Consider the following 21,919-nt stretch of genomic DNA (forward strand, 5'->3'; position numbering starts at 1 on the left):
CATCTGGAAGAATACAGAAACACACCTTAACAAGATGCTGAGAACAACACAAAATGGCTGTTTCACAATGTTTTAACTATGGAGATTCATTTAGCAAACCTTTTAGAAAACTTGGGATTGTCTTCCATGAATTTCTTCTCCTTTGGTTTAAATGTTCTGATAGCTGCTCTGACCTAAAAACACAAGATGAAAACAGAAGTCAAATGGAGAGACATGGAGGAAGACACAGGTTGTTCCTGTTTAAATAGAGAGAGAGATGGAGGGAGACACAGGTTGTTCCTGTTTAAATAGAGAGAGAGAGATGGAGGAAGACACAGGTTGTTCCTGTTTAAATAGAGAGAGATGGAGGAAGACACAGGTTGTTCCTGTTTAAATAGAGAGAGAGATGGAGGAAGACACAGGTTGTTCCTGTTTAAATAGAGAGAGATGGAGGAAGACACAGGTTGTTCCTGTTTAAATAGAGAGAGATGGAGGAAGACACAGGTTGTTCCTGTTTAAATAGAGAGAGATGGAGGAAGACACAGGTTGTTCCTGTTTAAATAGAGAGAGATGGAGGGAGACACAGGTTGTTCCTGTTTAAATAGAGAGAGATGGAGGAAGACACAGGTTGTTCCTGTTTAAATAGAGAGAGATGGAGGAAGACACAGGTTGTTCCTGTTTAAATAGAGAGAGAGATGGAGGAAGACACAGGTTGTTCCTGTTTAAATAGAGAGAGAGAGATGGAGGGAGACACAGGTTGTTCCTGTTTAAATAGAGAGAGATGGAGGAAGAGATGGATGGAGGAAGACACAGGTTGTTCCTGTTTAAATAGAGAGATGGAGGAAGAGAGATGGATGGAGGAAGACACAGGTTGTTCCTGTTTAAATAGAGAGAGAGATGGAGGAAGACACAGGTTGTTCCTGTTTAAATAGAGAGAGAGATGGAGGGAGACACAGGTTGTTCCTGTTTAAATAGAGAGATGGAGGGAGACACAGGTTGTTCCTGTTTAAATAGAGAGAGATGGAGGAAGACACAGGTTGTTCCTGTTTAAATAGAGAGAGATGGAGGAAGACACAGGTTGTTCCTGTTTAAATAGAGAGAGATGGAGGAAGACACAGGTTGTTCCTGTTTAAATAGAGAGAGAGAGATGGAGGGAGACACAGGTTGTTCCTGTTTAAATAGAGAGAGATGGAGGAAGACACAGGTTGTTCCTGTTTAAATAGAGAGAGAGAGATGGAGGGAGACACAGGTTGTTCCTGTTTAAATAGAGAGAGAGATGGAGGGGAAGACACAGGTTGTTCCTGTTTAAATAGAGAGAGATGGAGGAAGACACAGGTTGTTCCTGTTTAAATGGAGGAAGACACAGGTTGTTCCTGTTTAAATAGAGAGAGATGGAGGGAAGACACAGGTTGTTCCTGTTTAAATGGAGAGAGATGGAGGAAGAGGTTGAGATGGATGGAGGAAGACACAGGTTGTTCCTGTTTAAATAGAGAGAGATGGAGGGAGACACAGGTTGTTCCTGTTTAAATAGAGAGAGATGGAGGAAGACACAGGTTGTTCCTGTTTAAATAGAGAGAGATGGAGGAAGACACAGGTTGTTCCTGGTTGGTTTAAATAGAGAGAAGACACAGGTTGTTCCTGTTTAAAGAGAGAGATGGAGGAGATGGAGGAAGACACAGGTTGTTCCTGTTTAAATAGAGAGAGATGGAGGGAGACACAGGTTGTTCCTGTTTAAATGGAGAGAGATGGAGGAAGACACAGGTTGTTCCTGTTTAAATAGAGAGAGATGGAGGAAGACACAGGTTGTTCCTGTTTAAATAGAGAGAGAGAGATGGAGGAAGACACAGGTTGTTCCTGTTTAAATGGAGAGAGATGGAGGGAGACACAGGTTGTTCCTGTTTAAATAGAGAGAGAGAGATGGAGGAAGACACAGGTTGTTCCTGTTTAAATAAGATGGAGGAGACACAGGTTGTTCCTGTTTAAATGGAGGAAGACACAGGTTGTTCCTGTTTAAATAGAGAGAGATGGAGGAAGACACAGGTTGTTCCTGTTTAAATAGAGAGAGAGAGATGTTCCTGGGAAGACACAGGTTGTTCCTGTTTAAATAGAGAGAGATGGAGGAAGACACAGGTTGTTCCTGTTTAAATAGAGAGAGATGGAGAGACACAGGTTGTTCCTGTTTAAATAGAGAGAGATGGAGGAAGACACAGGTTGTTCCTGTTTAAATAGAGAGAGAGATGGAGGAAGACACAGGTTGTTCCTGTTTAAATAGAGAGAGATGGAGGAAGACACAGGTTGTTCCTGTTTAAATAGAGAGAGATGGAGGAAGACACAGGTTGTTCCTGTTTTAAATGGAGGAAGACACAGGTTGTTCCTGTTTAAAAGAGAGAGAGATGGAGGGAGACACAGGTTGTTCCTGTTTAAATAGAGATGGAGAGAGAGATGGAGGAAGACACAGGTTGTTCCTGTTTAAATAGAGAGAGATGGAGGAGACACAGATGGAGGAAGACACAGGTTGTTCCTGTTTAAATGGAGAGAGATGGAGGAAGACACAGGTTGTTCCTGTTTAAATAGAGAGAGATGGAGGAAGACACAGGTTGTTCCTGTTTAAATAGAGAGAGACCGAGGAAGACACAGGTTGTTCCTGTTTAAATAGAGAGAGAGAAGATGGAGGAAGACACAGGTTGTTCCTGTTTAAATAGAGAGAGATGGAGGAAGACACAGGTTGTTCCTGTTTAAATAGAGAGAGATGGAGGGAGACACAGGTTGTTCCTGTTTAAATAGAGAGAGATGGAGGAAGACACAGGTTGTTCCTGTTTAAATAGAGAGAGATGGAGGAGAGACACAGGTTGTTCCTGTTTAAATAGAGAGAGATGGAGGAAGACACAGGTTGTTCCTGTTTAAATAGAGATGGAGGAAGAGATGGAGGAAGACACAGGTTGTTCCTGTTTAAATAGAGAGAGAGATGGAGGAAGACACAGGTTGTTCCTGTTTAAATAGAGAGAGATGGAGAGACAGGTTGAGATGGAGGAAGACACAGGTTGTTCCTGTTTAAATAGAGAGAGAGAGGAAGACACAGATGGAGGGAGACACAGGTTGTTCCTGTTTAAAGAGAGAGATGGAGGAAGACACAGGTTGTTCCTGTTTAAATAGAGAGAGATGGAGGAAGACACAGGTTGTTCCTGTTTAAATAGAGGAGATGGAGGAAGACACAGGTTGTTCCTGTTTAAATAGAGAGAGATGGAGGAAGACACAGGTTGTTCCTGTTTAAATAGAGAGAGATGGAGGAAGACACAGGTTGTTCCTGTTTAAATAGAGAGAGATGGAGGAAGACACAGGTTGTTCCTGTTTAAATAGAGAGAGAGATGGAGGAAGACACAGGTTGTTCCTGATGGATGGAAGACACAGGTTGTTCCTGTTTAAATAGAGAGAGATGGAGGAGACACAGATGGAGGAAGACACAGGTTGTTCCTGTTTAAATAGAGAGAGAGATGGAGGAAGACACAGGTTGTTCCTGTTTAAATAGAGAGAGATGGAGGAAGAGGTTGTTCCTGTTTAAATAGAGAGAGATGGAGGAAGACACAGGTTGTTCCTGTTTAAATAGAGAGAGACACAGGTTGTTGGATGGAAGACACAGGTTGTTCCTGTTTAAATAGAGAGAGATGGAGGAAGATGTTTAAATAGGAGGATGGAGACACAGGTTGTTCCTGTTTAAATAAATGGAGGAAGACACAGGTTGTTCCTGTTTAAATAGAGAGAGATGGAGGAAGACACAGGTTGTTCCTGTTTAAATGGAGAGAGATGGAGAGACACAGATGGAGGGAGACACAGGTTGTTCCTGTTTAAATAGAGAGAGATGGAGACACAGATGGAGGAAGACACAGGTTGTTCCTGTTTAAATAGAGAGATGGAGATGGAGGAAGACACAGGTTGTTCCTGTTTAAATAGAGAGAGATGGAGGAAGACACAGGTTGTTCCTGTTTAAATGGAGAGACACAGGTTGAGATGGAGATGGAGACACAGGTTGTTCCTGTTTAAATAGAGAGAGAGAGATGGAGGAAGACACAGGTTGTTCCTGTTTAAATGGAGGAAGACACAGGTTGTTCCTGTTTAAAGAGAGAGATGGAGGAAGACACAGGTTGTTCCTGTTTAAATAGAGAGAGATGGAGGAAGACACAGGTTGTTCCTGTTTAAATAGAGAGAGAGATGGAGGAAGACACAGGTTGTTCCTGTTTAAATAGAGAGAGATGGGAGACACAGTTTAAATGGATGGAAGACACAGGTTGTTCCTGTTTAAATAGATGGAGAGATGGAGGAAGACACAGGTTGTTCCTGTTTAAATGGAGGGAGACACAGGTTGTTCCTGTTTAAATAGAGAGAGATGGAGGAAGACACAGGTTGTTCCTGTTTAAATAGAGAGAGATGGAGGAAGACACAGGTTGTTCCTGTTTAAATAGAGAGAGAGATGGAGGAAGACACAGGTTGTTCCTGTTTAAATAGAGAGAGATGGAGGAAGACACAGGTTGTTCCTGTTTAAATAGAGAGAGATGGAGAGACACAGGTTGATGGAGGATGGAGACACAGGTTGTTCCTGTTTAAATAGAGAGAGATGGAGGAAGACACAGGTTGTTCCTGTTAAATAGAGAGAGATGGAAATAGATGGAGGACACAGAGATGGAGGAAGACACAGGTTGTTCCTGTTTAAATAGAGAGAGATGGAGGAAGACACAGGTTGTTCCTGTTTAAATAGAGAGAGATGGAGGAAGACACAGGTTGTTCCTGTTTAAATAGAGAGAGATGGAGGAAGACACAGGTTGTTCCTGTTTAAATAAATGGAGGAAGACACAGGTTGTTCCTGTTTAAATAGAGAGAGATGGAGGAAGACACAGGTTGTTCCTGTTTAAATAGAGAGAGATGGAGGAAGACACAGGTTGTTCCTGTTTAAATAGAGAGAGATGGAGGAAGACACAGGTTGTTCCTGTTTAAATAGAGAGAGATGGAGGAAGACACAGGTTGTTCCTGTTTAAATAGAGAGAGATGGAGGAAGACACAGGTTGTTCCTGTTTAAATAGAGAGAGATGGAGGAAGACACAGGTTGTTCCTGTTTAAATAGAGAGAGATGGAGGAAGACACAGGTTGTTCCTGTTTAAATAGAGAGAGATGGAGGAAGACACAGTTGTTGTTCCTGTTTAAATAGAGAGAGATGGAGGAAGACACAGGTTGTTCCTGTTTAAATAGAGAGAGATGGAGGAAGACACAGGTTGTTCCTGTTTAAATAGAGAGAGATGGAGGAAGACACAGGTTGTTCCTGTTTAAATAGAGAGAGATGGAGGAAGACACAGGTTGTTCCTGTTTAAATAGAGAGAGATGGAGGAAGACACAGGTTGTTCCTGTTTAAATAGAGAGAGATGGAGGAATGGAGGACACAGGTTGTTCCTGTTTAAATAGAGAGAGATGGAGGAAGACACAGGTTGTTCCTGTTTAAATAGAGAGAGATGGAGGAAGACACAGGTTGTTCCCTGTTCCTGTTTAAATAGAGAGATGGAGGAAGACACAGGTTGTTCCTGTTTAAATGGAGGTTGTTCCTGTTTAAATAGAGAGATGGATGGAAGAGGTTGTTCCTGTTTAAATAGAGAGGAAGACACAGGTTGTTCCTGTTTAAATAGAGAGAGATGGAGGAAGACACAGGTTGTTCCTGTTTAAATAGAGAGAGATGGAGGAAGACACAGGTTGTTCCTGTTTAAATAGAGAGAGATGGAGGAAGACACAGGTTGTTCCTGTTTAAATAGAGAGAGATGGAGGAAGACACAGGTTGTTCCTGTTTAAATTGGAGGAAGACCAGGTTGTTTTAAATGAGAGAGAGATGGAGGAAGACACAGGTTGTTCCTGTTTAAATAGAGAGAGATGGAGGAAGACACAGGTTGTTCCTGTTTAAATAAATGGAGGAAGACACAGGTTGTTCCTGTTTAAATAGAGAGAGATGGAGGAAGACACAGGTTGTTCCTGTTTAAATAGAGAGAGATGGAGGAAGACACAGGTTGTTCCTGTTTAAATGGAGAGAGATGGAGGAAGACACAGGTTGTTCCTGTTTAAATAGAGAGAGATGGAGGAAGACACAGGTTGTTCCTGTTTAAATAGAGAGAGATGGAGGAAGACACAGGTTGTTCCTGTTTAAATAGAGAGATGGAGGAAGACACAGGTTGTTCCTGTTTAAATAGAGAGAGAGATGGAGGAAGACACAGGTTGTTCCTGTTTAAATAGAGAGAGATGGAGGAAGACACAGGTTGTTCCTGTTTAAATAGAGAGAGATGGAGGAAGACACAGGTTGTTCCTGTTTAAATAGAGAGAGATGGAGGAAGACACAGGTTGTTCCTGTTTAAATAGAGAGAGATGGAGGAAGACACAGGTTGTTCCTGAGAGAGATGGAGGAAGACACAGGTTGTTCCTGTTTAAATAGAGAGAGATGGAGGAAGACACAGGTTGTTCCTGTTTAAATAAGATGGAGGAAGACACAGGTTGTTCCTGTTTAAATAGAGAGAGATGGAGGAAGACACAGGTTGTTCCTGTTTAAATAGAGAGAGATGGAGGAAGACACAGGTTGTTCCTGTTTTAAATAAATGGAGGAGACAGAGGAGGAAGACACAGGTTGTTCCTGTTTAAATAGAGAGAGATGGAGGAAGACACAGGTTGTTCCTGTTTAAATAGAGAGAGATGGAGGAAGACACAGGTTGTTCCTGTTTAAATAAATGGAGGAAGACACAGGTTGTTCCTGTTTAAAAGAGAGAGATGGAGGAAGACACAGGTTGTTCCTGTTTAAATAGAGAGAGATGGAGGAAGACACAGGTTGTTCCTGTTTAAATAGAGAGAGATGGAGGAAGACACAGGTTGTTCCTGTTTAAATAGAGAGAGATGGAGGAAGACACAGGTTGTTCCTGTTTAAATAGAGAGAGATGGAGGAAGACACAGGTTGTTCCTGTTTAAATAGAGAGAGATGGAGGAAGACACAGGTTGTTCCTGTTTAAATAGAGAGAGATGGAGGAAGACACAGGTTGTTCCTGTTTAAATAGAGAGATGAGATGGAGGAAGACACAGGTTGTTCCTGTTTAAATAGAGAGATGGAGGAAGACACAGGTTGTTCCTGTTTAAATAGAGAGAGATGGAGGAAGACACAGGTTGTTCCTGTTTAAATAGATGGAGAGAGATGGATGGAGGAAGACACAGGTTGTTCCTGTTTAAATTTAAATGGAGGAAGACACAGGTTGAGAGAGATGGAGGAAGACACAGGTTGTTCCTGTTTAAATGGAGGAAGAGAGAGATGGAGGAAGACACAGGTTGTTCCTGTTTAAATAGAGAGAGATGGAGGAAGACACAGGTTGTTCCTGTTTAAATAGAGAGAGATGGAGGAAGACACAGGTTGTTCCTGTTTAAATAGAGAGAGATGGAGGAAGACACAGGTTGTTCCTGTTTAAATAGAGAGAGATGGAGGAAGAGATGGAGGAAGACACAGGTTGTTCCTGTTTAAATAGAGAGAGATGGAGGAAGACACAGGTTGTTCCTGTTTAAATAGAGAGAGAGAGAGATGGATGGGAAGACACAGGTTGTTCCTGTTTAAATAGAGAGAGATGGAGGAAGACACAGGTTGTTCCTGTTTAAATAGAGAGAGATGGAGGAAGACACAGGTTGTTCCTGTTTAAATAAATGGAGGAAGACACAGGTTGTTCCTGTTTAAATAGAGAGAGATGGAGGAAGACACAGGTTGTTCCTGTTTAAATAGAGAGAGATGGAGGAGATGGAGGAAGACACAGGTTGTTCCTGTTTAAATAGAGAGAGATGGAGGAAGACACAGGTTGTTCCTGTTTAAATAGGAGAGAGAGAGAGATGGAGGAAGACACAGGTTGTTCCTGTTTAAATAGAGAGAGATGGAGGAAGACACAGGTTGTTCCTGTTTAAATGGAGAGAGATGGAGGAAGACACAGGTTGTTCCTGTTTAAATAGAGAGAGATGGAGGAAGACACAGGTTGTTCCTGTTTAAATAGAGAGAGATGGAGGAAGACACAGGTTGTTCCTGTTTTAAATGGAGGAAGACACAGGTTGTTCCTGTTTAAATGGATGGAAGACACAGGTTGTTCCTGTTTAAATAGAGAGAGATGGAGGAAGACACAGGTTGTTCCTGTTTAAATAGAGAGAGATGGAGGAAGACACAGGTTGTTCCTGTTTAAATAGAGAGATGGAGAGATGGAGGAAGACACAGGTTGTTCTGTTTAAATAGAGAGAGATGGAGGAAGACACAGGTTGTTCCTGTTTAAATAGAGAGAGATGGAGGAAGACACAGGTTGTTCCTGTTTAAATAGAGAGAGATGGAGGAAGACACAGGTTGTTCCTGTTTAAATAGAGAGAGATGGAGGAAGACACAGGTTGTTCCTGTTTAAATAGAGAGAGATGGAGGAAGACACAGGTTGTTCCACAGGTTGTTCCTGTTTAAATAGAGAGAGAGATGGAGGAAGACACAGGTTGTTCCTGTTTAAATAGAGAGAGAGATGGAGGAAGACACAGGTTGTTCCTGTTTAAATAGAGAGAGATGGAGGAAGACACAGGTTGTTCCTGTTTAAATAGAGAGAGATGGAGGAAGACACAGGTTGTTCCTGTTTAAATAGAGAGAGATGGAGGAAGACACAGGTTGTTCCTGTTTAAATAGAGAGAGATGGAGGAAGACACAGGTTGTTCCTGTTTAAATAGAGAGAGAGAGATGGAGGAAGACACAGGTTGTTCCTGTTTAAATAGAGAGAGAGAGATGGAGGGAGACACAGGTTGTTCCTGTTTAAATAGAGAGAGATGGAGGAAGACACAGGTTGTTCCTGTTTAAATAGAGAGAGATGGAGGAAGACACAGGTTGTTCCTGTTTAAATAGAGAGAGATGGAGGAAGACACAGGTTGTTCCTGTTTAAATAGAGAGAGATGGAGGAAGACACAGGTTGTTCCTGTTTAAATAGAGAGAGATGGAGGAAGACACAGGTTGTTCCTGTTTAAATAGAGAGAGATGGAGGAAGACACAGGTTGTTCCTGTTTAAATAGAGAGATGGAGGAAGACACAGGTTGTTCCTGTTTAAATAGAGAGAGATGGAGGAAGACACAGGTTGTTCCTGTTTTAAGATGGAGGAAGACACAGGTTGTTCCTGTTTAAATAGAGAGAGATGGAGGAAGAGGAAGACACAGGTTGTTCCTGTTTAAATAGAGAGAGATGGAGGAAGACACAGGTTGTTCCTGTTTTAAATGGAGGAAGACACAGGTTGTTCCTGTTTAAAGAGAGATGGAGGAAGACACAGGTTGTTCCTGTTTAAATAGAGAGAGATGGAGGAAGACACAGGTTGTTCCTGTTTAAATGGAGGAAGACACAGGTTGTTCCTGAGAGAGATGGAGGAAGACACAGGTTGTTCCTGTTTAAATAGAGAGAGATGGAGGAAGACACAGGTTGTTCCTGTTTAAATAAATGGAGGAAGACACAGGTTGTTCCTGAGAGAGATGGAGGAAGACACAGGTTGTTCCTGTTTAAATAGAGAGAGATGGAGGAAGACACAGGTTGTTCCTGTTTAAATAGATGGAGGAGAGATGGAGGAAGACACAGGTTGTTCCTGTTTAAATAGAGAGAGATGGAGGAAGACACAGGTTGTTCCTGTTTAAATAGAGAGAGATGGAGGAAGACACAGGTTGTTCCTGTTTAAATAAGATGGAGGAAGACACAGAGAGAGATGGAGGAAGACACAGGTTGTTCCTGTTTAAATAGAGAGAGATGGAGAGATGGTTTAAATAGAGAGAGCAGGAAGACACAGGTTGTTCCTGTTTAAATAGAGAGAGATGGAGAGAGATGGAGATGGAAGACACAGGTTGTTCCTGTTTAAATAGAGAGAGATGGAGGAAGACACAGGTTGTTCCTGTTTAAATAAGATGGAGGAAGACACAGGTTGTTCCTGTTTAAATAGAGAGATGGAGGAAGACACAGGTTGTTCCTGTTTAAATAGAGAGAGATGGAGGAAGACACAGGTTGTTCCTGTTTAAATAGAGAGAGATGGAGGAAGACACAGGTTGTTCCTGTTTAAATAGAGAGAGATGGAGGAAGACACAGGTTGTTCCTGTTTAAATAGAGAGAGATGGAGGAAGACACAGGTTGTTCCTGTTTAAAAGAGAGAGATGGAGGAAGACACAGGTTGTTCCTGTTTAAATAAATGGAGGAAGACACAGGTTGTTCCTGTTTAAATGGAGAGATGGAGGAAGACACAGGTTGTTCCTGTTTAAATAGAGAGAGATGGAGGAAGACACAGGTTGTTCCTGTTTAAATAGAGAGAGATGGAGGAAGACACAGGTTGTTCCTGTTTAAATAGAGAGAGATGGAGGAAGACACAGGTTGTTCCTGTTTAAATAAATGGAGGAAGACACAGGTTGTTCCTGAGAGAGATGGAGGAAGACACAGGTTGTTCCTGTTTAAATAGAGAGAGATGGAGGAAGACACAGGTTGTTCCTGTTTAAATAAAGATGGAGGAAGACACAGGTTGTTCCTGTTTAAATGGAGAGATGGAGGAAGACACAGGTTGTTCCTGTTTAAATAGAGAGAGATGGAGGAAGACACAGGTTGTTCCTGTTTAAATAGAGATGGAGGAAGAGGTTGTTCCTGAGAGAGATGGAGGAAGACACAGGTTGTTCCTGTTTAAATAGAGAGAGATGGAGGAAGACACAGGTTGTTCCTGTTTAAATAGAGAGAGATGGAGGAAGACACAGGTTGTTCCTGTTTAAATAGAGAGATGGAGGAAGACACAGGTTGTTCCTGTTTAAATAGAGAGAGATGGAGGAAGACACAGGTTGTTCCTGTTTAAATAGAGAGAGATGGAGGAAGACACAGGTTGTTCCTGTTTAAATAGAGAGAGATGGAGGAAGACACAGGTTGTTCCTGTTTAAATGTTCCTGTTTAAAGAGAGATGGAGGAAGACACAGGTTGTTCCTGTTTAAATAGAGAGAGATGGAGGAAGACACAGGTTGTTCCTGTTTAAATAGAGAGAGATGGAGGAAGACACAGGTTGTTCCTGTTTAAATAGAGAGAGATGGAGGAAGACACAGGTTGTTCCTGTTTAAATAGATGAGATGGAGGAAGACACAGGTTGTTCCTGTTTAAATAGAGAGATGGAGGAAGACACAGGTTGTTCCTGTTTAAATGGAGGAAGACACAGGTTGTTCCTGTTTAAATAGAGAGAGATGGAGGAAGACACAGGTTGTTCCTGTTTAAATAGAGAGAGATGGAGGAAGACACAGGTTGTTCCTGTTTAAATAGAGAGAGATGGAGGAAGACACAGGTTGTTCCTGTTTAAATAGAGAGATGGAGGAGACACAGGTTGTTCCTGTTTAAATAGAGAGAGATGGAGGAAGACACAGGTTGTTCCTGTTTAAATAGAGAGAGATGGAGGAAGACACAGGTTGTTCCTGTTTAAATAGAGAGAGATGGAGGAAGACACAGGTTGTTCCTGTTTAAATAGAGAGAGATGGAGGAAGACACAGGTTGTTCCTGTTTAAATAGAGAGAGATGGAGGAAGACACAGGTTGTTCCTGTTTAAATAGAGAGAGATGGAGGAAGACACAGGTTGTTCCTGTTTAAATAAATGGAGGAAGACACAGGTTGTTCCTGTTTAAATAGAGAGATGGAGGAAGACACAGGTTGTTCCTGTTTAAATAGAGAGAGATGGAGGAAGACACAGGTTGTTCCTGTTTAAATGGAGAGATGGAGGAAGACACAGGTTGTTCCTGTTTAAATAGAGAGAGATGGAGGAAGACACAGGTTGTTCCTGTTTAAATAGAGAGAGATGGAGGAAGACACAGGTTGTTCCTGTTTAAATAGAGAGAGATGGAGGAAGACACAGGTTGTTCCTGTTTAAATAGAGAGAGATGGAGGAAGACACAGGTTGTTCCTGTTTAAATAGAGAGAGATGGAGGAAGACACAGGTTGTTCCTGTTTAAATAAGATGGAGGGAGACACAGGTTGTTCCTGTTTAAATAGAGAGATGGAGGGAGACACAGGTTGTTCCTGTTTAAATGGAGAGAGATGGAGGAAGACACAGGTTGTTCCTGTTTAAATAGAGAGAGATGGAGGAAGACACAGGTTGTTCCTGTTTAAATAGAGAGATGGAGGAAGACACAGGTTGTTCCTGTTTAAATAGAGAGATGGAGGAAGACACAGGTTGTTCCTGTTTAAATGGAGAGAGATGGAGGAAGACACAGGTTGTTCCTGTTTAAATGGAGAGAGATGGAGGAAGACACAGGTTGTTCCTGTTTAAATAGAGAGAGATGGAGGAAGACACAGGTTGTTCCTGTTTAAAGAGAGATGGAGGAGACACAGTTTAAATGGAGATGGAAGACACAGGTTGTTCCTGTTTAAATAGAGAGAGATGGAGGAAGACACAGGTTGTTCCTGTTTAAATAGAGAGAGATGGAGGAAGACACAGGTTGTTCCTGTTTAAATTAAATGTTCCTGAGAGAGATGGAGGAAGACACAGGTTGTTCCTGTTTAAATAGAGAGAGATGGAGGAAGACACAGGTTGTTCCTGTTTAAATAGAGAGAGATGGAGGAAGACACAGGTTGTTCCTGTTTAAATAGAGAGAGAGATGGAGGAAGACACAGGTTGTTCCTGTTTAAATAGAGAGAGATGGAGGAAGACACAGGTTGTTCCTGTTTAAATAGAGAGAGATGGAGGAAGACACAGGTTGTTCCTGTTTAAATAGAGAGAGATGGAGGAAGACACAGGTTGTTCCTGTTTAAATAGAGAGAGAGATGGAGGAAGACACAGGTTGTTCCTGTTTAAATAGAGAGAGATGGAGGAAGACACAGGTTGTTCCTGTTTAAATAGAGAGAGATGGAGGAAGACACAGGTTGTTCCTGTTTAAATAGAGAGAGATGGAGGAGACACAGGTTGTGGAGGAAGACACAGGTTGTTCCTGTTTAAATAGAGAGAGATGGAGGAAGACACAGGTTGTTCCTGTTTAAATAGAGAGATGGAGGAAGACACAGGTTGTTCCTGTTTAAATAGAGAGAGATGGAGGAAGACACAGGTTGTTCCTGTTTAAATAGAGAGAGAGGAAGACACAGGTTGTTCCTGTTTAAATAGAGAGAGATGGAGGAAGACACAGGTTGTTCCTGTTTAAATAGAGAGAGATGGAGAGAGATGGAGGAAGACACAGGTTGTTCCTGTTTAAATAGAGAGAGATGGAGGAAGACACAGGTTGTTCCTGTTTAAATAGAGAGAGATGGAGGAAGACACAGGTTGTTCCTGTTTAAATGGAGAGAGATGGAGGAAGACACAGGTTGTTCCTGTTTAAATAGAGAGAGATGGAGGAAGACACAGGTTGTTCCTGTTTAAATGGAGAGAGATGGAGGAAGACACAGGTTGTTCCTGTTTAAATAGAGAGAGATGGAGGAAGACACAGGTTGTTCCTGTTTAAATAGAGAGAGATGGAGGAAGACACAGGTTGTTCCTGTTTAAATAGAGAGAGATGGAGGAAGACACAGGTTGTTCCTGTTTAAATAGAGAGAGAGATGGAGGAAGACACAGGTTGTTCCTGTTTAAATAGAGAGAGATGGAGGAAGACACAGGTTGTTCCTGTTTAAATAGAGAGAGATGGAGGAAGACACAGGTTGTTCCTGTTTAAATAAGATGGAGGAAGACACAGGTTGTTCCTGTTTAAATAGAGAGAGATGGAGGAAGACACAGGTTGTTCCTGTTTAAATAGAGATGGAGGAAGACACAGGTTGTTCCTGTTTAAATAGAGAGAGATGGAGGAAGACACAGGTTGTTCCTGTTTAAATAGAGAGAGATGGAGGAAGACACAGGTTGTTCCTGTTTAAATAGAGAGAGATGGAGGAAGACACAGGTTGTTCCTGTTTAAATAGAGAGAGATGGAGGAAGACACAGGTTGTTCCTGTTTAAATAGAGAGAGATGGAGGAAGACACAGGTTGTTCCTGTTTAAATAGAGAGAGATGGAGGAAGACACAGGTTGTTCCTGTTTAAATAGAGAGAGATGGAGGAAGACACAGGTTGTTCCTGTTTAAATAGAGAGAGATGGAGGAAGACACAGGTTGTTCCTGTTTAAATAGAGAGAGATGGAGGAAGACACAGGTTGTTCCTGTTTAAATAGAGAGAGATGGAGGAGACACAGGTTGTTCCTGTTTAAATAGAGAGAGATGGAGGAAGACACAGGTTGTTCCTGTTTAAATAGAGAGAGATGGAGGAAGACACAGGTTGTTCCTGTTTAAATGGAGGAAGACACAGGTTGTTCCTGTTTAAATAGAGAGAGATGGAGGAAGACACAGGTTGTTCCTGTTTAAATAGAGAGAGATGGAGGAAGACACAGGTTGTTCCTGTTTAAATAAAGAGAGAGATGGAGGAAGACACAGGTTGTTCCTGTTTAAATAGAGAGAGAGAGAGGAAGACACAGGTTGTTCCTGAGAGATGGAGGAAGACACAGGTTGTTCCTGTTTAAATAGAGAGAGAGATGGAGGAAGACACAGGTTGTTCCTGTTTAAATAGAGAGAGAGATGGAGGAAGACACAGGTTGTTCCTGTTTAAATAGAGAGATGGAGGAAGACACAGGTTGTTCCTGTTTAAATAGAGAGAGATGGAGGAAGACACAGGTTGTTCCTGTTTAAATAGAGAGAGATGGAGGAAGACACAGGTTGTTCCTGTTTAAATAGAGAGAGATGGAGGAAGACACAGGTTGTTCCTGTTTAAATAGAGAGAGATGGAGGAAGACACAGGTTGTTCCTGTTTAAAAGAGAGAGATGGAGGAAGACACAGGTTGTTCCTGTTTAAATAAATAGACACAGGTTGTTCCTGTTTAAATGGAGAGAGATGGAGGAAGACACAGGTTGTTCCTGTTTAAAGAGAGAGAGAGATGGATGGAGGAAGACACAGGTTGTTCCTGTTTAAATAGAGAGAGAGATGGAGGAAGACACAGGTTGTTCCTGTTTAAATAGAGAGATGGAGGAAGACACAGGTTGTTCCTGTTTAAATAGAGAGAGAGAGAGATGGAGGAAGACACAGGTTGTTCCTGTTTAAATAGAGAGAGATGGAGGAAGACACAGGTTGTTCCTGTTTAAATTGTTCAGGTTGTTCCTGTTTAAATAGAGAGAGATGGAGGAAGACACAGGTTGTTCCTGTTTAAATAGAGAGAGATGGAGGAAGACACAGGTTGTTCCTGTTTAAATAGAGAGAGATGGAGGAAGACACAGGTTGTTCCTGTTTAAATGGAGAGAGATGGAGGAAGACACAGGTTGTTCCTGTTTAAATAGAGAGAGATGGAGGATGGAGACACAGGTTGTTCCTGTTTAAATAGAGAGAGATGGAGGAAGACACAGGTTGTTCCTGTTTAAATAGAGAGAGAGATGGAGGAAGACACAGGTTGTTCCTGTTTAAATAAGATGGAGGAAGACACAGGTTGTTCCTGTTTAAATAGAGAGATGGAGGAAGACACAGGTTGTTCCTGTTTAAATAGAGAGAGATGGAGGAAGACACAGGTTGTTCCTGTTTAAATAGAGAGAGATGGAGGAAGACACAGGTTGTTCCTGTTTAAATAGAGAGAGATGGAGGAAGACACAGGTTGTTCCTGTTTAAATAGAGAGAAGATGGAGGAAGACACAGGTTGTTCCTGTTTAAATGGAGAGAGATGGAGGAAGACACAGGTTGTTCCTGTTTAAATAGAGAGAGATGGAGGAAGACACAGGTTGTTCCTGTTTAAATGGAGAGAGATGGAGGAAGACACAGGTTGTTCCTGTTTAAATGGAGAGATGGAGGAAGACACAGGTTGTTCCTGTTTAAATAGAGAGAGATGGAGGAAGACACAGGTTGTTCCTGTTTAAATAGAGAGAGATGGAGGAAGACACAGGTTGTTCCTGTTTAAATAGAGAGAGATGGAGGAAGACACAGGTTGTTCCTGTTTAAATGGAGAGAGATGGAGGAAGACACAGGTTGTTCCTGTTTAAATAGAGAGAGATGGAGGAAGACACAGGTTGTTCCTGTTTAAATAGAGAGAGATGGAGGAAGACACAGGTTGTTCCTGAGGAGATGGAGGAAGACACAGGTTGTTCCTGTTTAAAGAGATGGAGGAAGACACAGGTTGTTCCTGAGAGAGATGGAGGAAGACACAGGTTGTTCCTGTTTAAATAGAGAGAGATGGAGGAAGACACAGGTTGTTCCTGTTTAAATAGAGAGAGATGGAGGAAGACACAGGTTGTTCCTGTTTAAATAGAGAGAGATGGAGGAAGACACAGGTTGTTCCTGTTTAAATAGAGAGAGATGGAGGAAGACACAGGTTGTTCCTGTTTAAATAGATGGAGAGATGGTTTAAAGGAAGACACAGGTTGTTCCTGTTTAAATAGAGAGAGATGGAGGAAGACACAGGTTGTTCCTGTTTAAATAGAGAGAGATGGAGGAAGACACAGGTTGTTCCTGTTTAAATAGAGAGAGATGGAGGAAGACACAGGTTGTTCCTGTTTAAATAGAGAGAGATGGAGGAAGACACAGGTTGTTCCTGTTTAAATAGAGAGAGATGGAGGAAGACACAGGTTGTTCCTGTTTAAATAGAGAGAGATGGAGGAAGACACAGGTTGTTCCTGTTTAAATGGAGGAAGACAGTTCCTGTTTAAAGAGAAGATGGAGGAAGACACAGGTTGTTCCTGTTTAAATAGAGAGAGATGGAGGAAGACACAGGTTGTTCCTGTTTAAAGAGAGAGAGATGGAGGAAGACACAGGTTGTTCCTGTTTAAATAGAGAGAGATGGAGGAAGACACAGGTTGTTCCTGTTTAAATAAATGGAGGAAGACACAGGTTGTTCCTGAGAGAGATGGAGGAAGACACAGGTTGTTCCTGTTTAAATAGAGAGATGGAGGAAGACACAGGTTGTTCCTGTTTAAATAGAGAGAGATGGAGGAAGACACAGGTTGTTCCTGTTTAAATAGAGAGAGATGGAGGAAGACACAGGTTGTTCCTGTTTAAATAGAGAGAGATGGAGAGAGGTTGTTCCTGTTTAAATGGAGGGAGACACAGGTTGTTCCTGTTTAAATAGAGAGAGATGGAGGAAGACACAGGTTGTTCCTGTTTAAATAGAGAGAGATGGAGGAAGACACAGGTTGTTCCTGTTTAAATAAGATGGAGGAAGACACAGGTTGTTCCTGAGAGAGAGATGGAGGAAGACACAGGTTGTTCCTGTTTAAATAGAGAGAGATGGAGGAAGACACAGGTTGTTCCTGTTTAAATAGAGAGAGATGGAGGAAGACACAGGTTGTTCCTGTTTAAATAGAGAGAGAGATGGAGGAAGACACAGGTTGTTCCTGTTTAAATAGAGAGAGATGGAGGAAGACACAGGTTGTTCCTGTTTAAATAGAGAGAGATGGAGGAAGACACAGGTTGTTCCTGTTTAAATGGAGAGAGATGGAGGAAGACACAGGTTGTTCCTGTTTAAATAGACAGGTTGTTCCTGTTTAAATAGAGAGATGGAGGAAGAGGTTGTTCCACAGGTTGTTCCTGTTTAAATAGAGAGAGATGGAGGAAGACACAGGTTGTTCCTGTTTAAATAAGATGGAGGAAGACACAGGTTGTTCCTGTTTAAATAGAGAGAGATGGAGGAAGACACAGGTTGTTCCTGTTTAAATAGAGAGAGATGGAGGAAGACACAGGTTGTTCCTGTTTAAATAGAGAGAGATGGAGGAAGACACAGGTTGTTCCTGTTTAAATAGAGAGAGATGGAGGAAGACACAGGTTGTTCCCACACACACAGTATTTGAGGAAGACACAGGTTGTTCCTGTTTAAATAGAGGACTGAAGTCCAGGTTGTTCCTGTTTAAATAAAGATGGAGGAAGACACATTCCAGATGACCCTAGAGTGGAGGGAGACACAGGTGTTCCTGTTTAAATGATGGAGGAAGACACAGGTTGTTCTGTTTAAATATGACCCTGTTTACAGTACAGTATCTGACAGGTTGTTCCTGGTCCAGATGACCCTACAGTACAGTATCTGTTTTAGGACCGGTCCATTGGTCCAGATGACCCTACAGTACAGTATCTGTTTAAATAGGAGAGTCCATCGGTCCAGATGTTCCCTACAGTACAGTATCTGATAGGACGGAGGAAGTCCATCGGTTCAGATGACCAGGTTGTTACAGTACAGTATCTGACAGGAAGTCCAGATGACCCTACAGTACAGTATCTGACAGGATGGTCCATTGGTCTCGATGACCCTACAGTACAGTATCTGATAGGACCGGTCCAGATGACCCTACAGTACAGTATCTGACAGGACCGGTCCATCGGTCCAGATGACCCTACAGTACAGTATCTGATAGGACCGGTCCATCGGTCCAGATGACCCTACAGTACAGTATCTGATAGGACCGGTCCATCGGTCCAGATGACCCTACAGTACAGTATCTGACAGGACCGGTCCATCGGTCCAGATGACCCTACAGTACAGTATCTGATAGGACCGGTCCATCGGTCCAGATGACCCTACAGTACAGTATCTGATAGGACCGGTCCATCGGTCTAGATGACCCTACAGTACAGTATCTGACAGGACCGGTCCATATGACCCTACAGTACAGTATCTGACAGGACCGGTCCATCGGTCCAGATGACCCTACAGTACAGTATCTGACAGGACCGGTCCATTGGTCCAGATGACCCTACAGTACAGTATCTGACAGGACCGGTCCAGATGACCCTACAGTACAGTATCTGACAGGACCGGTCCATCGGTCCAGATGACCCTACAGTACAGTATCTGATAGGACCGGTCCATCGGTCCAGATGACCCTACAGTACAGTATCTGACAGGACCGGTCCATCGGTCCAGATGACCCTACAGTACAGTATCTGACAGGACCGGTCCATCGGTCCAGATGACCCTACAGTACAGTATCTGATAGGACCGGTCCATCGGTCCAGATGACCCTACAGTACAGTATCTGATAGGACCGGTCCATCGGTCTAGATGACCCTACAGAACAGTATCTGACAGGACCGGTCCATATGACCCTACAGTACAGTATCTGACAGGACCGGTCCAGATGACCCTACAGTACAGTATCTGACAGGACCGGTCCAGATGACCCTACAGTACAGTATCTGACAGGACCGGTCCAGATGACCCTACAGTACAGTATCTGACAGGACCGGTCCAGATGACCCTACAGTACAGTATCTGACAGGACCGGTCCAGATGACCCTACAGTACAGTATCTGACAGGACCGGTCCAGATGACCCTACAGAACAGCCCCTATACCCTATGGGCCCTGGCCAGCAGAATAGACTGGAGGGGCATCAGACAGTGTGATTGGACTCACTGGGTTGAAGACGAGCTCCAGCTCCAGGGAGATGCTTCCTTTAGACAGACACCCCAGATCCTCTTTCTTCAGGGGACAGCAGATCAGTTGACCATTGTGGATCTGGAGGGGACAGAGAGTGTAATGTAATGTACAGGTAATATACAGAGACCAACACTAAGCTGGAACAGTGGATTACTGGAAACAGAGGGTGAAGACATGACTGGACTGAAGGCCCTCTGAACTGACTGGACTGGAACTCCCAGAGACTGGACTGTAAGGCCCTCTTGACTTGAACTCCCAGAGACTGGACTGTAAGGCCCTCTTGACTTGGACTCCCAGAGACTGGACTGTAAGGCCCTCTTGACTTGGACTCCCAGAGACTGGACTGTAAGGCCCTCTTGACTTGGACTCCCAGATACTGGACTGTAAGGCCCTCTTGACTTGGACTCCCAGAGACTGGACTGTAAGGCCCTCTTGACTTGGACTCCCAGAGACTGGACTGTAAGGCCCTCTTGACTTGAACTCCCAGATACTGGACTGTAAGGCCCTCTTGACTTGGACTCCCAGATACTGGACTGTAAGGCCCTCTTGACTTGGACTCCCAGATACTGGACTGTAAGGCCCTCTTGACTGGACTGTAAGACTCCCAGAGACTGGACTGTAAGGCCCTCTTAACTTGAACTCCCAGATACTGGACTGTAAGGCCCTCTTGACTTGGACTCCCAAGAGACTGGACTGATTTGAACTCCCAGGCCCTCTTGACTTGGACTCCCAAGAGACTGGACTGTAAGGCCCTCTTGACTTGGACTCCCAGAGACTGGACTGTAAGGCCCTCTTGACTTGGACTCCCAGATACTGGACTGTAAGGCCCTCTTGACTTGGACTCCCAGATACTGGACTGTAAGGCCCTCTTGACTTGGACTCCCAGATACTGGACTGTAAGGCCCTCTTGACTTGAAGAGGAGTGGTCACTATGTTACTCACAGAGAGTAGAGGAATGGTCACTATGTTACTCACAGAGAGTAGAGGAATGGTCACTATGTTACTCACAGAGAGCAGAGGAATGGCCACTATGTTACTCACAGAGAGTAGAGGAATGGCCACTATGTTACTCACAGAGAGTAGAGGAATGGCCACTATGTTACTCACAGAGAGTAGAGGAGTGGTCACTATGTTACTCACAGAGAGTAGAGGAGTGGTCACTATGTTACTCACAGAAAGTAGAGGAATGGTCACTATGTTACTGACAGAAAGCAGAGGAATGGTCACTATGTTACTCACAGAGAGTAGAGGAATGGTCACTATGTTACTCACAGAGAGCAGAGGAATGGTCACTATGTTACTCACAGAGAGTAGAGGAATGGTCACTATGTTACTCACAGAGAGCAGAGGAATGGTCACTATGTTACTCACAGAGAGTAGAGGAATGGCCACTATGTTACTCACAGAGAGTAGAGGAGTGGTCACTATGCAGAGGAATGGTCACTATGTTACTCACCACTATGTTACTCACAGAGAGAGAATGGTCACTATGTTACTCACAGGATAGAGGAATGGCCACTATGCTACTCACAGAGAGTAGAGGAATGGCCACTATGTTACTCACAGAACTATGCAGAGGAATGGTCACTATGTTACTCACAGAAAGCAGAGGAATGGCCACTATGTTACTCACAGAAAGCAGAGGAATGGTCACTATGTTACTCACAGAAAGCAGAGGAATGGCCACTATGTTACTCACAGAGAGTAGAGGAATGGCCACTATGTTACTCACAGAGAGTAGAGGAATGGTCACTATGTTACTCACAGAAAGCAGAGGAATGGCCACTATGTTACTCACAGAAAGAAGAGGAATGGCCACTATGTTACTCACAGAAAGCAGAGGAATGGCCACTTTGCCCAGGAAGTCAGGTGCTTTGTCTCCATCCTCATCAAAGATGGTCAGCTCCAGAATATCATGGATGTCTTTTACTGGGCTGGACAACACACACACATGGATATAAATACAGCAGAAACATTCACTCAAACATTAACCTGGGATTAGATGGGTGGTTTATATGGCAACTGACCATCGACTGGAATATTAACCTGGGATTAGATGGGTGGTTTATATGGCAACTGACCATCGACTGGAATATTAACCTGGGATTAGATGGGTGGTTTATATGGCAATTGACCATCGACTGGAATATTAACCTGGGATTAGATGGGTGGTTTATATGGCAACTGACCATCGACTGGAATATTAACCTGGGATTAGATGGGTGGTTAACCTGGGATAGATGTGGTTTATATGGCAACTGACCATCGACTGGAATATTAACCTGGGATTAGATGGGTGGTTTATATGGCAACTGACCATCGACTGGAATATTAACCTGGGATTAGATGGGTGGTTTTATATGGCAACTGACCATCGACTGGAATATTAACCTGGGATTAGATGGGTGGTTTATATGGCAATTGACCATCGACTGGAATATTAACCTGGGATTAGATGTGGTTTATATGGCAACTGACCATCGACTGGAATATTAACCTGGGATTAGATGGGTGGTTTATATGGCAACTGACCATCGACTGGAAT

General features: G+C 43.0%; 1 protein-coding gene across 1 annotated transcript; it reads right to left on the minus strand.

The window, feature by feature from the left end:
* Window positions 1-86: 86 nt before the first annotated feature.
* Window positions 87-21,308, minus strand: LOC127921715 (multiple C2 and transmembrane domain-containing protein 2-like; the record flags this gene model as incomplete). Its single annotated transcript, XM_052505343.1, has 5 exons — window positions 87-173; window positions 19,351-19,452; window positions 20,581-20,798; window positions 20,939-20,942; window positions 21,206-21,308. Coding segments are annotated over 5 exons (514 nt in total), but the record flags the coding sequence as incomplete, so codon positions are not given.
* Window positions 21,309-21,919: the final 611 nt, after the last annotated feature.

Source organism: Oncorhynchus keta, unplaced genomic scaffold (assembly GCF_023373465.1).
Source record: "Oncorhynchus keta strain PuntledgeMale-10-30-2019 unplaced genomic scaffold, Oket_V2 Un_contig_23263_pilon_pilon, whole genome shotgun sequence".
NCBI classification, from domain to species: domain Eukaryota; kingdom Metazoa; phylum Chordata; class Actinopteri; order Salmoniformes; family Salmonidae; genus Oncorhynchus; species Oncorhynchus keta.